At 56.7% G+C, this 14,691-nt stretch overlaps 1 protein-coding gene across 2 annotated transcripts in view; it reads right to left on the bottom strand.

Moving 5' to 3' along the window:
* The window catches only part of Cachd1 (cache domain containing 1), a 173,811-nt gene extending 159,621 nt beyond the window's left edge, over window positions 1–14,190 (bottom strand). For both annotated transcript variants that reach the window (XM_004633970.2, XM_023718297.1), the window contains exon 1: window positions 13,753–14,190. In XM_004633970.2, coding sequence (XP_004634027.2) covers window positions 13,753–13,917 — 165 coding nt within the window. In that variant the 5' untranslated portion in view covers window positions 13,918–14,190. The remainder of the gene's footprint in view (window positions 1–13,752) is intronic.
* Window positions 14,191–14,691: the final 501 nt, after the last annotated feature.

The raw sequence follows: 14,691 nt of genomic DNA, 5'->3' as shown, positions 1-14,691 counted from the left end.
GAGAAACTGGCCAGAAGACCGAAACTCGAAGTGTGGATCACACAAGCTGTCTCTGCCAGCTGGGCGTCACGATGCAGCCTGTAATTCCGGGATCTTGGAGGTGGAGGGAGGAGGAGTCCAGGATCCCGCTTAGCTTGGTCAATTTAGTAAAATAGTGAGGCTGTCTCAAAATGAAGGGAAAAAAAATTAAAACGTGCTGGGGATGCGGCTCAGTGTGACTGCCACAAGTTCAAGTTCTAGCACTTCGAAAAAAGCCACCATTCCAGCCAGGCATGTTAGCACACACCTGCAATCCCAGCATGCAGGAGGCCGAGGCAGGAGGATTACTGCAAAACTCCACAGGGAGTTCAAGGCCAGCGCGAATTACATAGCAAGACTTTGCCTCCGAAACACAGAATTCTGTCTACAAGACAAAATAGGTTGTTAAGATGTATCTATAATAACATGCTTATGAAATATAACCGGGCCACACACAGCACAGGCAATTCCAAACCACAATTACTTCACAAAAAGTTAAAATTATAATGTAATCTGTGAAGCGCTACAAGTACCTTTGAAACTGACTGACTCAGGCTCTCTCGATGACCAAAGGCGCGAGCGGACCTTTGTCCCCGCTACTCCTCGTGGCTGGCAGGGCCTCAGGGGACAGACGCAGCAATGCACAGGGTGATCACATGCGCATCCGCGACGTGGCTCCAACCCTGTGCAGAGCCCTGGACCCCGACCCACCCGGTCCTGGGGCTTAGCTCAGCCCGCCTGAGGCTGACCGGTCCTGCCGGGTGTCACTACTTAAGGACCCTGCAGCTGGTGGGGGCCGAAAGCACCTCACAGCCTTTTCTTCTAGCAAAATGCTGACCGTCTCGGGCGCTCGCACACATAGATGTCTTACAGACACAGCAGCATACGAAGACCCAACACCCAACGCCCAAATGGTGGTGGCTGGTGGGACCTCGTGGCCACCGCGCTGGGGCCCAGACGAGGGGCCAGCGGCCTCAGTGAGGCCCCTCCTCCCCATCACCAGTCGGGAAGCCCCAGCACAGAGGCTGCCGTGATTTCTACCGAGCATGCTCCAGTTCTGCAGCACCCCAAGCCACACCCCACGTCCGCACGCCGCAGCTGGGGCGCTGCTCACGACCAGCGTGTCCCCTCTTTTCTGGTGCTGGGACAACGACAGCTCTGCATGCTGGCAAGTTCTCTGGCACTGAGCTACACCCCAGCCCACTATGTCTTTCAGGGTCTCACCATGTAGTCCAGGCTGTCCTTGAACTCACTGCGTAGAGCAGGCCTGCCTCGCACTCACACCTCTCCTCCTGCCTCAGCCTCCTGAGTGTTGCGACTGCAGCTGGGCCCCACGATGCCTGGCATTGTTTTTTCAAAGAGACGGGAGCCCAACATAGCTAAGACAGAAGCCACCACGATGACACTCATCCCCTAGAGTCCAGTGTCCTCGGAATGCAGCAGTCATAAGGTCCACGCGGTAAACCAAGGCACCCTTCAGTGAGCAGGGCACGGACCTCTTCTGAAGAGGGTAATGTGTCCCACAGGGGTGTTTCCACCCGTGAAGCCAACAGCCAGAGGCTAACAGTCAGCAAGGGGCATCAAAACAGCAAGGTCGCCCTGTCCCTGTCATCCCAAACCCTCCCAGGACGTCACCCTGGGCTGGAGCAGAACGGATCCCTGGTCCCCACTGGGAGCTGAGCCTCGGCACCTCTGGTACCCCTCAACGCCTGTCCTCCTGCTTCCTCCCTCCTGCCTCCCCCTCTCCTGTCCCCATCCCTGCCCCGCCCTTGGCAACGGAGTCTACGTGGTCCCTGTCTATGTGGTCCCTGAAATGCAAGCTGGGGACTCAGTCTGGAAGCCATTCGGGCTGTGTCGCTCTCAGATGGTACAAGAGGCTGTTTCCACCTGAGTCCACCTGAGACGCTCTGGGCGTCTCCTGGATTTTGCTGATTTTGTGCTGCTGACCAACCCTGGATATCACTATTTAATGAAATCCAGCTTCCTCAGAGAATAATGCTACTTGGAAAGAACACAGAGCAGAATCTGGCCCTCATGGGGAAAGCGGGAAGTATGTGGGAAGACAGAGACACACACGCCCAAACCTCAGCAATAAACAGACATCAGGAGCTCTCGGCAGTGACAGGAGCTACTGCTGTGCAACGGGGTGATGGTGGCAGCTGTAAAACACGACAAATGTAACAATATTAAACTTTTCTTCAACCTACTGAAACTTAAAAGCCAGTACAGGTTCCATACTTCACAGAAAAAAGATACACTAATAGCAAAGGCTCATAAAAGTGTTCTGGGCCATTTTTCACCTCCTTAAACCACCATGAAGCCAGGTTTGGTGGCACACACCTATAATCCCAGCACTTGGGAGGCTGAGGCAGGAGGATCGCTGTGAGTGCTGAGGCAGGAGGAGTGCTGGGAGGCTGAGGCCAGCCTGGGCCACACAGGGAAACTCTATCACAAAAAGCAAAGAAACAAACAGAAACCTACCACGAGACGCGACTTTACACAACTGTAGTGACCACCAGAAATGGCCGCCTCTGCCTGATGCTGGCTTCAGAAAGATGTCACCAGCCCCTGTGGTCTTACAAAGCCAAACACACACACATGCACATGTACATGTGCGTGTGCACACACACGCACGCACGTACACACTCTCTCACGGCAATCCCACCCCAAAGCCGGGAGCGCTACATGTGCACAAAGACTCGGCTGCCAGCATCTAATTCACAACCCCGCATCTCAAAGCTTCCTCAGCTGGGGAGCAGACCCAACACCTCAGAGGATGGACTGGGTCGCACTTGGCCACAGGACAGTGTGCACTAGGCCAGGCACAGTGGCGAATGCCTGTGATCCCAGTATCTTGCGAAGCTGAGGCAGGAGGAACCCACTTGAAGCTCCACCCGGGCCACATGGTGAGACCCTGCCGTAAATATAAAGGAGGCTGGGGTGCAGCTTGCTGTAGAAACCCCCTGGGTTTGGCCCCCAGTGCCAAAAGGAAAGGATGGATTTCCAGTACGTGATACTATTCAGAGAAGGCCAGACTCAGAGCATGTATCGTGTGATGCCTTTAGTTAATGACACGGGGAGGCAGAGCTGCGGCTGGAGAGCGCCCTGAGGTTTCTGGGGTTCCTGGGTGACCAGGGAGTGGACACCCTGGGGTGGCGGCGGTTGCCAGCTGCAGACGTCTTGCAGTCTGGGCACTGCACACCCCAGTGTGGGCCCCACAGGCTCTGCACTCACAAGGTGGCCACAGGGCTGTGAGGGGGGGGGGGCCTGGGAGCGTGGACGGGGCCGTGGGGTGGCGCCACAGCAGTGCTGGGAAGCAAGGTCACTGTGGCCCTCACCCGAGGGGCTAGAGGGAGTGCAGGCTCCCACACACCAGAGCGGAGCAGCGTGGAGCCTGAGAGGGGCGAGCAGGCAGGGCACACGGGCGGACACTTGGACCTGGAAGGGAGGCTGAAAGCCACCAGGCCACGAGGAAAGCAGCCACGAGAAGTCACTGTGATGACCCGGACACGACCCGCCCCCCCCCGTACAGGCCAAGAACCATGGGTCAGCAGGGGAGGGGACAATACCCAATGCCACAATTGTACACCTGCAAATGGCCACGACAGGCGACTCTGCCTCAGGCTGTGCCCCTCAAGCATAAAACTGAAGCTCGGTGGGCTGCAGTGCTTCTCACAAGACACTGCTCCAGACTGGCACAGCCTCACACGAAGGCGGGCACGGCTGTCCCTCATGGGAAGGCAAGACAGCATGGCTGAGGCAGAGGCCAGCAGCGGGCAGAGTCAGCGGTGGATTCCAGCCTTGCTGCAGCCCCACGGAGAGCGGGCTGCTCACAGCGCTGGGAGGAAGGCAGCTTTGCACAGGGCCGGCCAGGCTCCAGCCTGGGCCTCTCCAGGCCGCCACCGTTACCCCCGGCCATGCAGGTCGCCGGAGCTGCCCACACACCCGGGATCCCAGCACTCAGGAGGCTGAGGCAGGAGCACTGCAAGTCCAGCCCAACCTGGACAACTCAGAAAGACATACAATTTAAAGTGGGAAGGAAGTGAGGCTGGGGGGTGCAGCATGGTGTGAAGTCCCTGGGTTCCATTCTTAACACTATAAATAAATGAATGAATAAGGCCTTGGGTTGAACCCCCAGAACGGGGGCGGGGGGCACAATGTACAGGAAAGGTGACCCTGGGAAGCAGCTGGCATACCCAGCTGAGGAGGGAAAGGAATCCACGTGCACTCTGTAGTTCGCGCCTGCTGGCTCCCACCAAGTCCCCTTGCCTGACTGGCTCCTCCAAGGTGAGCTTGGCCTGGGCAAAGGCCCTGGGGCAGGACTTGCCAGCAGGAGAGAGGCATGCAATCAGAAGGGTAGCGGGGCCGCTGGGATTTGGGGCTTCACTGGGAGCCCCGGGAACCTTCAGAGTTTCCAACAGACAAATGACACATACAACTTCTGTTTGTTCTGGCAGTGCAGTCTCTAACTTAAATTTAAATGCTTCCGTTGGCCAGGTCCAGTGGCCCAGGCTTCTGATGCCTGTGGCTTGGGAGGCTGAGGCAGGAGGGTGACAAATGAGAGGCCAGTCTCAAAATTTAAAAGAAAAATTTTTGGTTGTTTTGTTTTGATTTAAGGGCTAGGGATAAAGCCTAGGCTCAGTGCCCCACCACACACAGACAATGCCCTGGTGCTCTTCTAAAGAACCACGCTCCATCACAGCACCATTCAGGAGCCATGATTTGTACTCGCATTGATTTATATGGCCGTTGGTCCTGTGTCCATTTCTGCTCGCAGGTTGGCTTAAGGGACATGCTCCTCCTGTCCTTCTCCCCTTCCCTCCTCCCTGGCTGTCCTCCCCCCTTCCCCCATCCCTCCTCCTACCCCTCCACTCTGTTCTCTCTTCAACTCAGGGCAGTATGCACTTGATACATATCTGTTGAATTAACTAATGAATGCTAACTTCTGGGAAAAAGTCGCTCCAAGCACTCATGATTTGCGAGGACATCCCCACTTCTTGTCTTTTCTCTACTCCTGAAAGCAGCTCAACCTCCTCTTCCATAAATAAATGCAACATAAGACCCACTGCTACCTCCTTAGGCTCGGGCCCTGCTAGAAACAGAGCTGGATACGTTCACAGATCTGAAACATTTGAATTCTTCTGCAGCGAGTCCAGGCCAGACACCAAGTGCAAGGGAAATCCGCACTGTAAACACCAGGAGGAGGCTAACTGGGGAAGCTCCCGGTTGAAAGTGACAGTCCAGACTTCTCCAGCCCACGCAGTCTCGGATGCAGGGCTCCTACCCTAGCCCACTCCGCACCACTGCCTGCCGCTCCCACATGACTCTGTTATCTCGTCCGGGCCCCCCCATATGCATACCTCACATTTAAAGCCCACGCTGCGGGTCTGCACATGCACTTGCTGTCCCCCCAAGGCTGAGGGAGGACAGATCCCGTAGCCGCAAGGCCAGGGTAGCCAACTCTGGAGCAAACAGTTTCCCAGGTTTCTCCCCAAACCATCCAGGCCAGCAACAACTGTGCCTAATGCTCCCAGGGGAGGAGCAGACCTAGCGGCTCGCAGGGCGAGGTGCCACAGTGGTGGCTCTGGAGGAATGGACAGAGGAGGGTGGCCCCATCTCTCCACATTCCAGGACAGTGTGCAGGTTTGCGGAGAGACACAAACCCACGGGCCTTACCAGAGTGCCAGGCTCTGGGATGAATTCGATGAAGCTAGCCCAACCCACATACGTGTTCTAGTGCTCAGAGACATAAAACTGTCCCCAAACCACTCACGAGCACTGCACATTCCCATCAGAGGGTGACACACTGGAGACACTGCTTTCTGCCGACCAACAGGCGCCCGGGCTTGTGGCTTCTGTTTTCTCCCTGTGCAAACGTCCTCACTTTATTTTCAAGTGACATGGAAATGCGTATAGAGGCCATTTTGGGAGGATTAGTTCACAAATGCGCCTGGGGTGGGCCACAGAGCCAGTACACTCCCGGGCCACTGATTTAGAAGAAAGAAGAGGGGAGGGAGTTGGCCACTCTACTCCACTCTCGGTCTGTGCTGTCCCCTCACCACACGCCTTATCGCTCTGCCCCAGCTAAAATGACTCCGACTACCGTGTGACACTCGGTCCTCCTCCTGCCAATCACCCTCCTTCCCACTGTGACTGGCAGGCTTCGCCCGGCTGCAGTAAAGCAGGACAGCTCATTATCCACCCATCCGCCTTGCCGGTGCTCGCCCGGCAACTTTTATCTGCACAGTGCAGCTGCCGTCCGCGTTTGAAGCGAAACGTCAGCCTCTGCTAAGGCAGCGAGACGCACATCACTAATGATGCCTTGCTCTGCGCAAGGACTGCTCAAGGCCTAATTAAAAATTCACATTCGTTCTCCCTGGCCTGCCGACTTTCACTGTCCTTCCACCAGGGCCTCTGAGTATCTTCTAAAATACTCCATGCAAAGCTAAAATTTAGGGGGAAAAATCCAGAGAGTTGAGGAAGAACGCGGTTCCATCTTGGGCTTCGATGACACCTTTAAAATAACGGCTGTAGCTCGAAGAGAAGGAGACATTATCGTGGACAAGATAAAACTTTACTGGCTTCTACTCTGCAATTACAAAAAAGCATCACATTTCCAGGGAAATATCAACATAAGCTGCTTTCTGCCTCCCCACCCTCGGCATTCAGGCAGTGCAGCCTGCAAACTGTAATTAACTCAGCCGGCTCCGCAAGCTCCGCGGAGAAAAACTATCTCTGAGCAGAGAAAAAGAAGCAAGCTAAGGTAGGGCCCAGGCGAGCTTTATTTAGCTTCAACACCAAACTAAACAAACAATTCTTCCAAAGTAGTAATATTATTACAAGTTACGTGCACACGTGTGCGCACGCACACACACACACACACACACACACACACACACATACACACACACCCGACTCCACACTCCTCATAAGCAGGGAGACAGACAGGTGAGCCATGAAGGCCGATTTCAAAACAGAATGAAAATTACAGGTGGAATTTCCTTCGGTGGCTTTTACACAGGCAAACGCTAAACATCCAAAGTTGTTCCTCCCCTAATTACTTACTGTTTTAAATTTTTTTTTTTTTTTTAACTAAAAGGAAAATGCCTTTGGCAGTGGTGCAGGCCCTCCATGACGAAGAGCTACTGACCAGTTACATTTGCTCCTGTAAGAAACCCAACTTAGAAATAAGCAGCGAAACAAGGGCGCAACAGGAAGCAAAAACAGGAGAGGTTTTCCTCAAAAGCGAAAGAGGCGAAGCACAGATGGGGGTGTGGCGGGGAGGAAGACCCGCTTTCCGAGCCAGCTCCCCAAAGCAGTGTAAGCACAGCACGATGCTAGCAGGGACCAGGAGAAACGCACATCTATAAATAAACTCGTAAAAATCTGACATTTTAATAAGGCTTGGAATTTCTGAACTTTCATCAGTAGCTCAGTGACTTAACGATTTAAGTAACAGCTTGACCATGAAAAATCAGTCAGCTGTCAAGTGAGACCATCAGTTTTCAATTCCCAGCCCCCAACTAACGCGGCAAGCATTCTTTCCAAAAGCAGAGTCTGCACTGTTAAGTTTCCTTTTCCAGTTTAAGGAACAAAAACCAAGACCCTTGTAGTAGGGGATCCTAAAAGGATCAAAAAGCACAAATCCTCAGGCCAGACTTGCGTGTGAATCAACTCCCCGCTTCTGGCTGGTGACACACCTCCAGACAGCCACTCTCCCGCCCTGCCTCAGTTTCCAGAAGGAGTCGAGGGAAAACGAGGGTGGTCAATCTGACTGCCTCTGGGGTCCGGCCGGGGCCTGCTGGGACCTGGGTCCTACAGTTCAAGGACAGAGGCGTGGCCCCAGGCGGGGCTGCTGAGCCTGGTTTGGGTGGTGGATGGGCAGCGGAGGCTGCAGACAGTGCAAGCACCCTGAACCACCCTGCCTATTTTCTAGGGTTCCTCGTTTGCTCGGGTCTCCTTTGCTTTCCCTGCAGGCTGGAGAGGCAGCTAGACTGACCAGCATTAGGCTGCTGCTGGCTGGGCAGGTGGCACCAAGCAACAGCCCTGTACTGTGTCACCCAGTGGGGTAGGCACGCACGTGGCTCTAGCTGCCTGGCAGCAAGACCCAGCTGCAGACCCATCATGCACCTGCAGAGCAGCCTGATGCGTGGCACCTTCTCGGGTTGGCCCGCAGGTACACTGACATCCCCGCCCCTCAGCACACGCAGTGCCACTCTGACACTAACCAATGCGTAGCCCAGGCCTGACACAGCCTGAACAAGACACACACTCGTGACAATACCAATGCTGTCACCAGCTTCCCCTCACTGTGCCCAGAGCTCTGCCTGCCCACTGCAGAGGGCAGCACAGGCTTCCTCCCTGGCCCCGCTGAGCGTCCTGGCCCAGGCACTGGGCACCCAGCCGCAGGCGCCTTCGCTTGCCTCCCACAGCCAGGCTGGTGTCGCCTCCCTGGTAAGACAGGTGCTCAGGGAAGGTCCTGTGTGCCCACCGGTCCTGCGGGCATCCATCCTGCCTCAGAGCACCGGAAGTCAGGGTTCTGGTGGCGCCAGGCCTTGCTCCGGCCACGCCCACTTCTTGCTCTCCCGGCTGCACTGGCTGCTGTCTCCTTGCTGAGACCCCAAACCCCAAACCCAGTGAGTGTAAGAGAGGGGTCCACTGGAGCCTCTGGTCTGCGCAGGGACAAGTCTGTGACCCGCAGAGGAGAAGCAGCTCCCGGCATGGTGGCAGGACACAACAGAGAGAGAGGGAGGAGGCACAGGGGAGGGAGAGGTGGAGACACAGCGGCCTGCAGCAGCCGGGCCAGGTGCATGTACCTGGCGTCGAACTCAGGACCGCACACTTGCAGGCAGCGCTGTGCCGCTGAGCTGTGCCCCCAGCCTTGGATACACGTTCTTAGGCTACTTTTTTACTTGTGCATATTTCTGAAAGCCTTTGCAGTGAGAATTTTAAAAGTAAATAATTACAAATAATGGTTCCAGTATTTTTCTCCCAAATTCCCCAAAACATGACCTGCATCCCCTGCCGGAGGTCTGCACGTGTCACGCTAGAGCCAGCACAGCAGAGGGCCACTCTCTGGGGCACAACTATGATCCCAGCACTCTGGGAGGACTGCAAGTTCAAATCAGCTTGGGCAACTCAGCCCCTTTGAGAAGCCCTACCTCAAAATAAAAGCAGTCTGGGGATGTGCAGCTCAGGATGAAGGCCTGGGTTTCAACCCAATCCCCATCACTTCTTTCCCCTACACAAAAGGAAGAAAAAAAAGGTTTCTTGACTCTCTGGCTCGGGAGCTCTGTACCCCCTTAACACGTTGGTCCCATATTTTTACTTCTGCTCACCAGCTGCTCTTAGGTTGTTTTTCTAAAATATAGCTCCCCTGCTAATCCACAGGAAGCGTGAGCGCCGGAGCCCAGGGTGCTGAGCGCCAACTGGAAGCTGCACCGCGAGTAACTGCTGCGCCAAAAGCATACCTCCCATCTTGGATTTGAGTTCTGACGCTGTGCAAGAAGATGCAAAGTAAAGCTCATTCCACGCCAGGCCAAGCTCACAGGTTCTGCAAGGCTCCGGCCTGCTCATCCCCACAAGTTCAAGGAACTGGATCCCCATGCAGCAACCAGACAGAGCAGGGGCAGGTTAAACAGTGGCAAGCTGCCGGCTCCCCTTCCCCAACCCTACTGCCACTGTGGGATGGCAAGGAGGCCGCAGGTGTCGTGAGCCCACAGGATGCCCCTTTGAGCCAGTCCGCTCCAACTCCCTTCCGCCCTGAGCCGTCCATCCATAGTCAGTGTTCTTCCACTCCAAATACTCAGCATCGGAAGCAGTGACGGCGGTCGTCCCACTGTTTTTACTACGTGCGGCAGGTGCCACATCATTTGCAAACAGGTGGCTTCACCTCAAGTACTGCACGGGTCCCCATCCTTGCCTCCCAGCCAGGTCCGACCTGGGATGGTGGCTCACAGCGGGGCAAAGCATAGGTCTCATCTAACAACACCGCCTGTAGCTGTACCAGAACTACTAGGACACACGGGCCCCCAAACGGCCAGCGTGCCACGTCAGGGGCCGAGAGGGGCACAGCCAGGGCTGCATTGGTGGAGGGGCTCGAGGGCCCTCAGCCACACCACCCTGGGCCACCACCTGGAGCAATCACAAGCATGTGATGCCTAGCAACTGGCTCCCACCCTGCCTGAGGCTGGGCCAGCCGGTCCCCCCATCTTGGGCTGGGGGCAAAAGGGGGACCTCCCTGAGCACCAGCACGGCGAGGGTGAGGCTCCTGCAGTCCTCTGTCTCCTGCTGCTGTGCCCCTGCCGTCCAGGGCCTGTGCCTCCCACCAGCCATCCCTACACAGGCATGGCAGGCCTCGGTCACCTCTCCCAGCCATCATGACCTAACCCAAGGCCCCGGGGCCGGATGTGTGCAGAGACAATCGCGAGCACGAGTGTGGCCTTACTGCTAATGGCCGAGGCCTCCCCTCCATCTCAGGCACGTCTCTGCACTGGGCCTGGCTCTCTCCCGGCACCCACCTCTGCCCTGAGTGGCTGTCCTGCTGCTGCGTTCTCTCCACGGGACTTGCTCTGGCTGTGCCAGTGGCATTTCTGTTTCTGACTGGACTAGAAATAGAAAGCAGCTCCTCCTGGCCCTCTCCTCCTGGCCCATCACCCGGCAGCTGTTTCACCAACCTGCTGGTGCATCTGCCAAGCCCACAGCGCCATCCGTGCCAGGCCAGGAGGGCTCATGCCGAGGCAGTCCCCCTGGCCCAGTGCCAGGCTTCGCTGATGAGACCACAGCATGTTGTCCCGCACTGTGAAATGGGCCTCGTCAGTGCCCAGAGCAGACAGGCCTCTCACAGCCTGAGCAGAGCCCCTGCCGCGCAGCGCGCAGGCCACCGACCTCCTCCCAGGCCCCAGAGCGCGCAGCACAGAGATCCCCACATTTCCAGCACCTACCCCCAGGGGGAGCGGTGACCCCCATCCACATCAAGGGCCTTCACAGCACACTGCCTCTTACATCCTCAAAGCAAGTTTCCAGGAATCAGCAGTGCCCCTAGTCTTACAAAGAAATCACCCCACTCGCAGGTAGCCACACTCAACCCTGGTCTCTAGGGCTCTTCCCACCCCGTGAGGCCGCCCACAAAGCACCTGGCGCATGAATGACCAAAGAAGGACGGTCTCCGTCACAGCCCTTTCTCTCTCCAGAGCACAACACCGACCCCAGGGAGAGAATGAGGAGGTTTTTGGCTTTTCCCAGTGATGCAAACCACCTACTGCCAGGTATTCGGGGATCGCTTGCCCTGGGCACTGGCCTAATGGGCTGGTGCAAATCACTTAAAGGTTTAAAAAAATTCTGTCCATTATTAAAAATGTACAACACTGAAACACAAGTAGGCGGCCTCCATTTGTAAACTTCTGAAACAATTTGCGGAGGAGACCACTTTTCAGTCTTCTTTATCAGCCGGCACAAAAAAAAGTGTCTTAGGAGGCTGGCCAGGAAAGAAGGCTTGGTCTCTTGCTTTTGTAAAATCACCTCTCGCCGCCCCCTGTGAGCGCTGCCTGCTACCATCTGACCTCAGACAGCAGGCCTTGCTGGGGGCTACTCTGACTTTGCAGGGGCTCGTAATGAGAAACTGTGTCTGGACGTGGTCCCCAGCAGCAGCACTCTGAACGTCTTGGCGGGCTTGCTTGCTGGCTTTCATTTTTCACTAATAAACTGGGCCGCAGAAAGTTTTGCCTAAAACAAGAGGCTGCAGAAGGCCCATGCTGTACCAACCAACACCAAGGTCAGATGAAAGGGGTCAGTCCCTTAATCCAGGGAAAGCATTCTTTTGCTGCCTAGAGACGCAGCCTCCACGCCCCCAGCTTTGTGTGAAAGTCTGCGCTCACCCACCTCCACACAGAGCCACCCCCAACCGCCCACTGAGCTCTCCAGCTGTGAGACCCCACAGTCCCCAAGGACCGCTGCATGCCCTGCATGGTGGGCCACTGAACTAGCTTCAGATCTGCTGCTCCAATCCCAAGGGCTGCCGAGCAATGTGTGGCTCTCACAATCTTCCTTAAAAGCCAGAAGTCTCACCTGCATTAGATTTTACTTTTTACAAGTACCCCCCCCAAAAAAACAATAAATAAACTGGCGGTCTCAGTTACAAAGAGGCCCTCCCCCATTTTCCCAGGTCCAGGCAAGTGGCAGATCACTGTTTGGCTCGAGGAGGAACTGAAATACAGTATGTGTGTCTCCTTTCAAAGCAGGAGAGAAGCCACTTGCCATTTTGCCAGACAAAGCCCTGCCCGCGGGAGGTTGGACAGCACAATGAGGTCGCAAAGGTGCGGGCAGAGGCCAGCAGGGAGGAGATAAAGGGCCGTTTGGGCGCAGCCCCCCACTGACAGCCTTGCTTCTGAAGTGTCTCCTTTTCAACAGAGAAGCCTTTTAAAACTACATTTGCTTTGGATCCCTACCTGAATGACAATGTGTTGGGATCCGATTTCACCTTTTGTCAAGGACAGGGTGAGAAACAGTGAGAGGGCGGGCAGCGACTTAGCAAAAGCAAGCCCTCAGCAGCCAGGAGGAACCTGGAGGCCCCCAGCGCCCCCCACTAGCCCTAGAGATGGGGTGAGGGTGACAAATGCCGCCTAATCCCCAGAGCAAAGCCCCAAACTGCAATGCACTCTACCACTTTTATCAAGTGCTCTGTGCCGAGACACGATGCTGTTTGTGTTCTGAATTGAAAAGAAAACCCTCATTCCCATCGCCTTTAAAGTCACTGCTCAAGAGTGAGGAACCAGAAGACGCATATGGAAAAAATTACAACTGCATCTGAACCCCAGCGATCGCACCGAAGGGTAAAGCAAGGATCTCCAAAAACCTCGTCTATTATTATGCAAATGAAGAAAATCCGGCTCGATTGCGCTTCAGGGCCTGGGGTCTGCAAATAACGTAAAGTTACCTTGCAAGCAGCCCTCGGCGCCTCTTCCCCCTCCCTTAAAAATGAATAAAATACGTTAAAAAAAAAACTAGCATTATTCATACAGGGAAGAAGGTCCTAGAAGTTGCTTTAGGAAAACTGCACCGTTTGGGAAGGGCACTGGGGTGGAGGCAGGGTTAAAAAAGAAAGAAAAGAAAGGAAAGGAAAAAAAAGACGTCAGAAACCCAAGTCCCAAAGTGCTGAAACGAGCCCTCCCCGTGGGAGGCGAGCTGGTCACGGGGTGAAATCAGAAACCGATGCAAACAGCATATTCCTGGAAACTTCGCTCTTTCGAAGACCACATTCCTCCCCGCGAGTGTAGCTGGACCGTGCACGCACACAGGAGAAGGGTGACATTTTACTACGATCGTCACCTCCGCCTTTCCGAACCGAGCAGGCCTTTTCGGTCGCGGGGACGAAACTGACGAGTGGCCTTCCAGGTGGCCGCGGCTCAGTGATGTCCACGGCCGCGCGTGGCGCTTGGCTCCAGGTCCTACCTGGCCGCAGCCGGTGTTTCCAAGCCCCCGGCCCCCGGCCCACGGAGACGCAGCCGGGGACGCTGGACCCTCCTCCCTGGGCCGGGTTCCTCCCCAAAAGGCGCACACACACGGCAGCCAGCCCGAGGCCGGCGCGCGCAGAGCAGACAGCAACAAAGAGTGGCGACCCGGACGGCGCCGAGGAAGCGCCAGGCCGGGGACGTAGGCGCGGTGGGGACACGGGCGGAGCCGAGCGCGCGGGACGGGACAAAGGCGGGATCACGGGCCGGAGCGCTCGGTCCCTACCTGCATGGTGACGACCCCCAGCTCCTCTGCCGCCAGCCTCCGCATCTGGCTGGCCAGCACGCGCGCCTCGTCCAGGATGGAGAAGTCGGCCTCGGCCCCCGCGCCCAGCAGCGCGCACGCGGCCAGGCACAGCAGCCCGAGGAGGGGCCGCGCCGCGCGGGTCATGGTGCGCCAGGGCCCCGGGAACTGCGCCGCGCGCGGGGCCCGCGCAGGAAGCCGAGGCTGGGGTCTTCGGATCGGGCGGAGGCGGGGTGTGGAACCTCCGGATGCCGGCGCAGGAGGAAGAGCCGGGATCCCCGGCGCCTGAAGACGTATTGGTAGGGGGCTCCCCGATCCCAGCTGGGACTGGACAGCCGGACACTCGCCCGCAAGAAAGAAAGCAAGCGAGCGTGCGCAGTCGGAATCAAGAGGACCGCCACGCTGCGCTGCCGCGCGCGCTTCCCGGCCCCGCGCTTGGCAATTTATGGAGCGGGAGGGGGCGGGGACGGAGGGGGCGGAGATACGGGGCGCTCCGCCTTAGCCCGGCCCCCGACGCAGGGAGGCGCCGGACGCTAGGCCCAGACCTGCCCCGCCCCGGCCACCAGGGCTGTGGTTCCGCGCTCCCTGGTCCGGGCGCGGGCTCCAGGTACCCTGGCCCAAGCTCCGGAGAGCAGAAGTCCTTCACGTTCCAGTTGGCAGTGTCGCCGCATAGATTTGCGCGGGTGCGGGCCCACGGCGGCAGTAGCTTGCCCCGTTCTCCACCCGCGCCCAGGCGCCGGGCCTGTGCTTTAATCCTAGGGTCGCCGTGGGCGGGGCGAGTCTGACTGAATTCTGCACGACGAAGACTGAAGCTTAGGGAAGCGAATAAAGTGCAGGTCACCCAGGGGCTGAGAACCAGACCGAGCCCTGCCCCTCGGGTCCTTGTCTCTCTGTAAATGAATGATTGTCTCAAAGTAAAAG

The sequence above is a fragment of the Octodon degus genome, unplaced genomic scaffold (genome assembly GCF_000260255.1).
Source record: "Octodon degus isolate 3935 unplaced genomic scaffold, OctDeg1.0 scaffold00057, whole genome shotgun sequence".
NCBI classification, from domain to species: domain Eukaryota; kingdom Metazoa; phylum Chordata; class Mammalia; order Rodentia; family Octodontidae; genus Octodon; species Octodon degus.
This window is presented reverse-complemented; position numbering and strand designations above follow the sequence as displayed.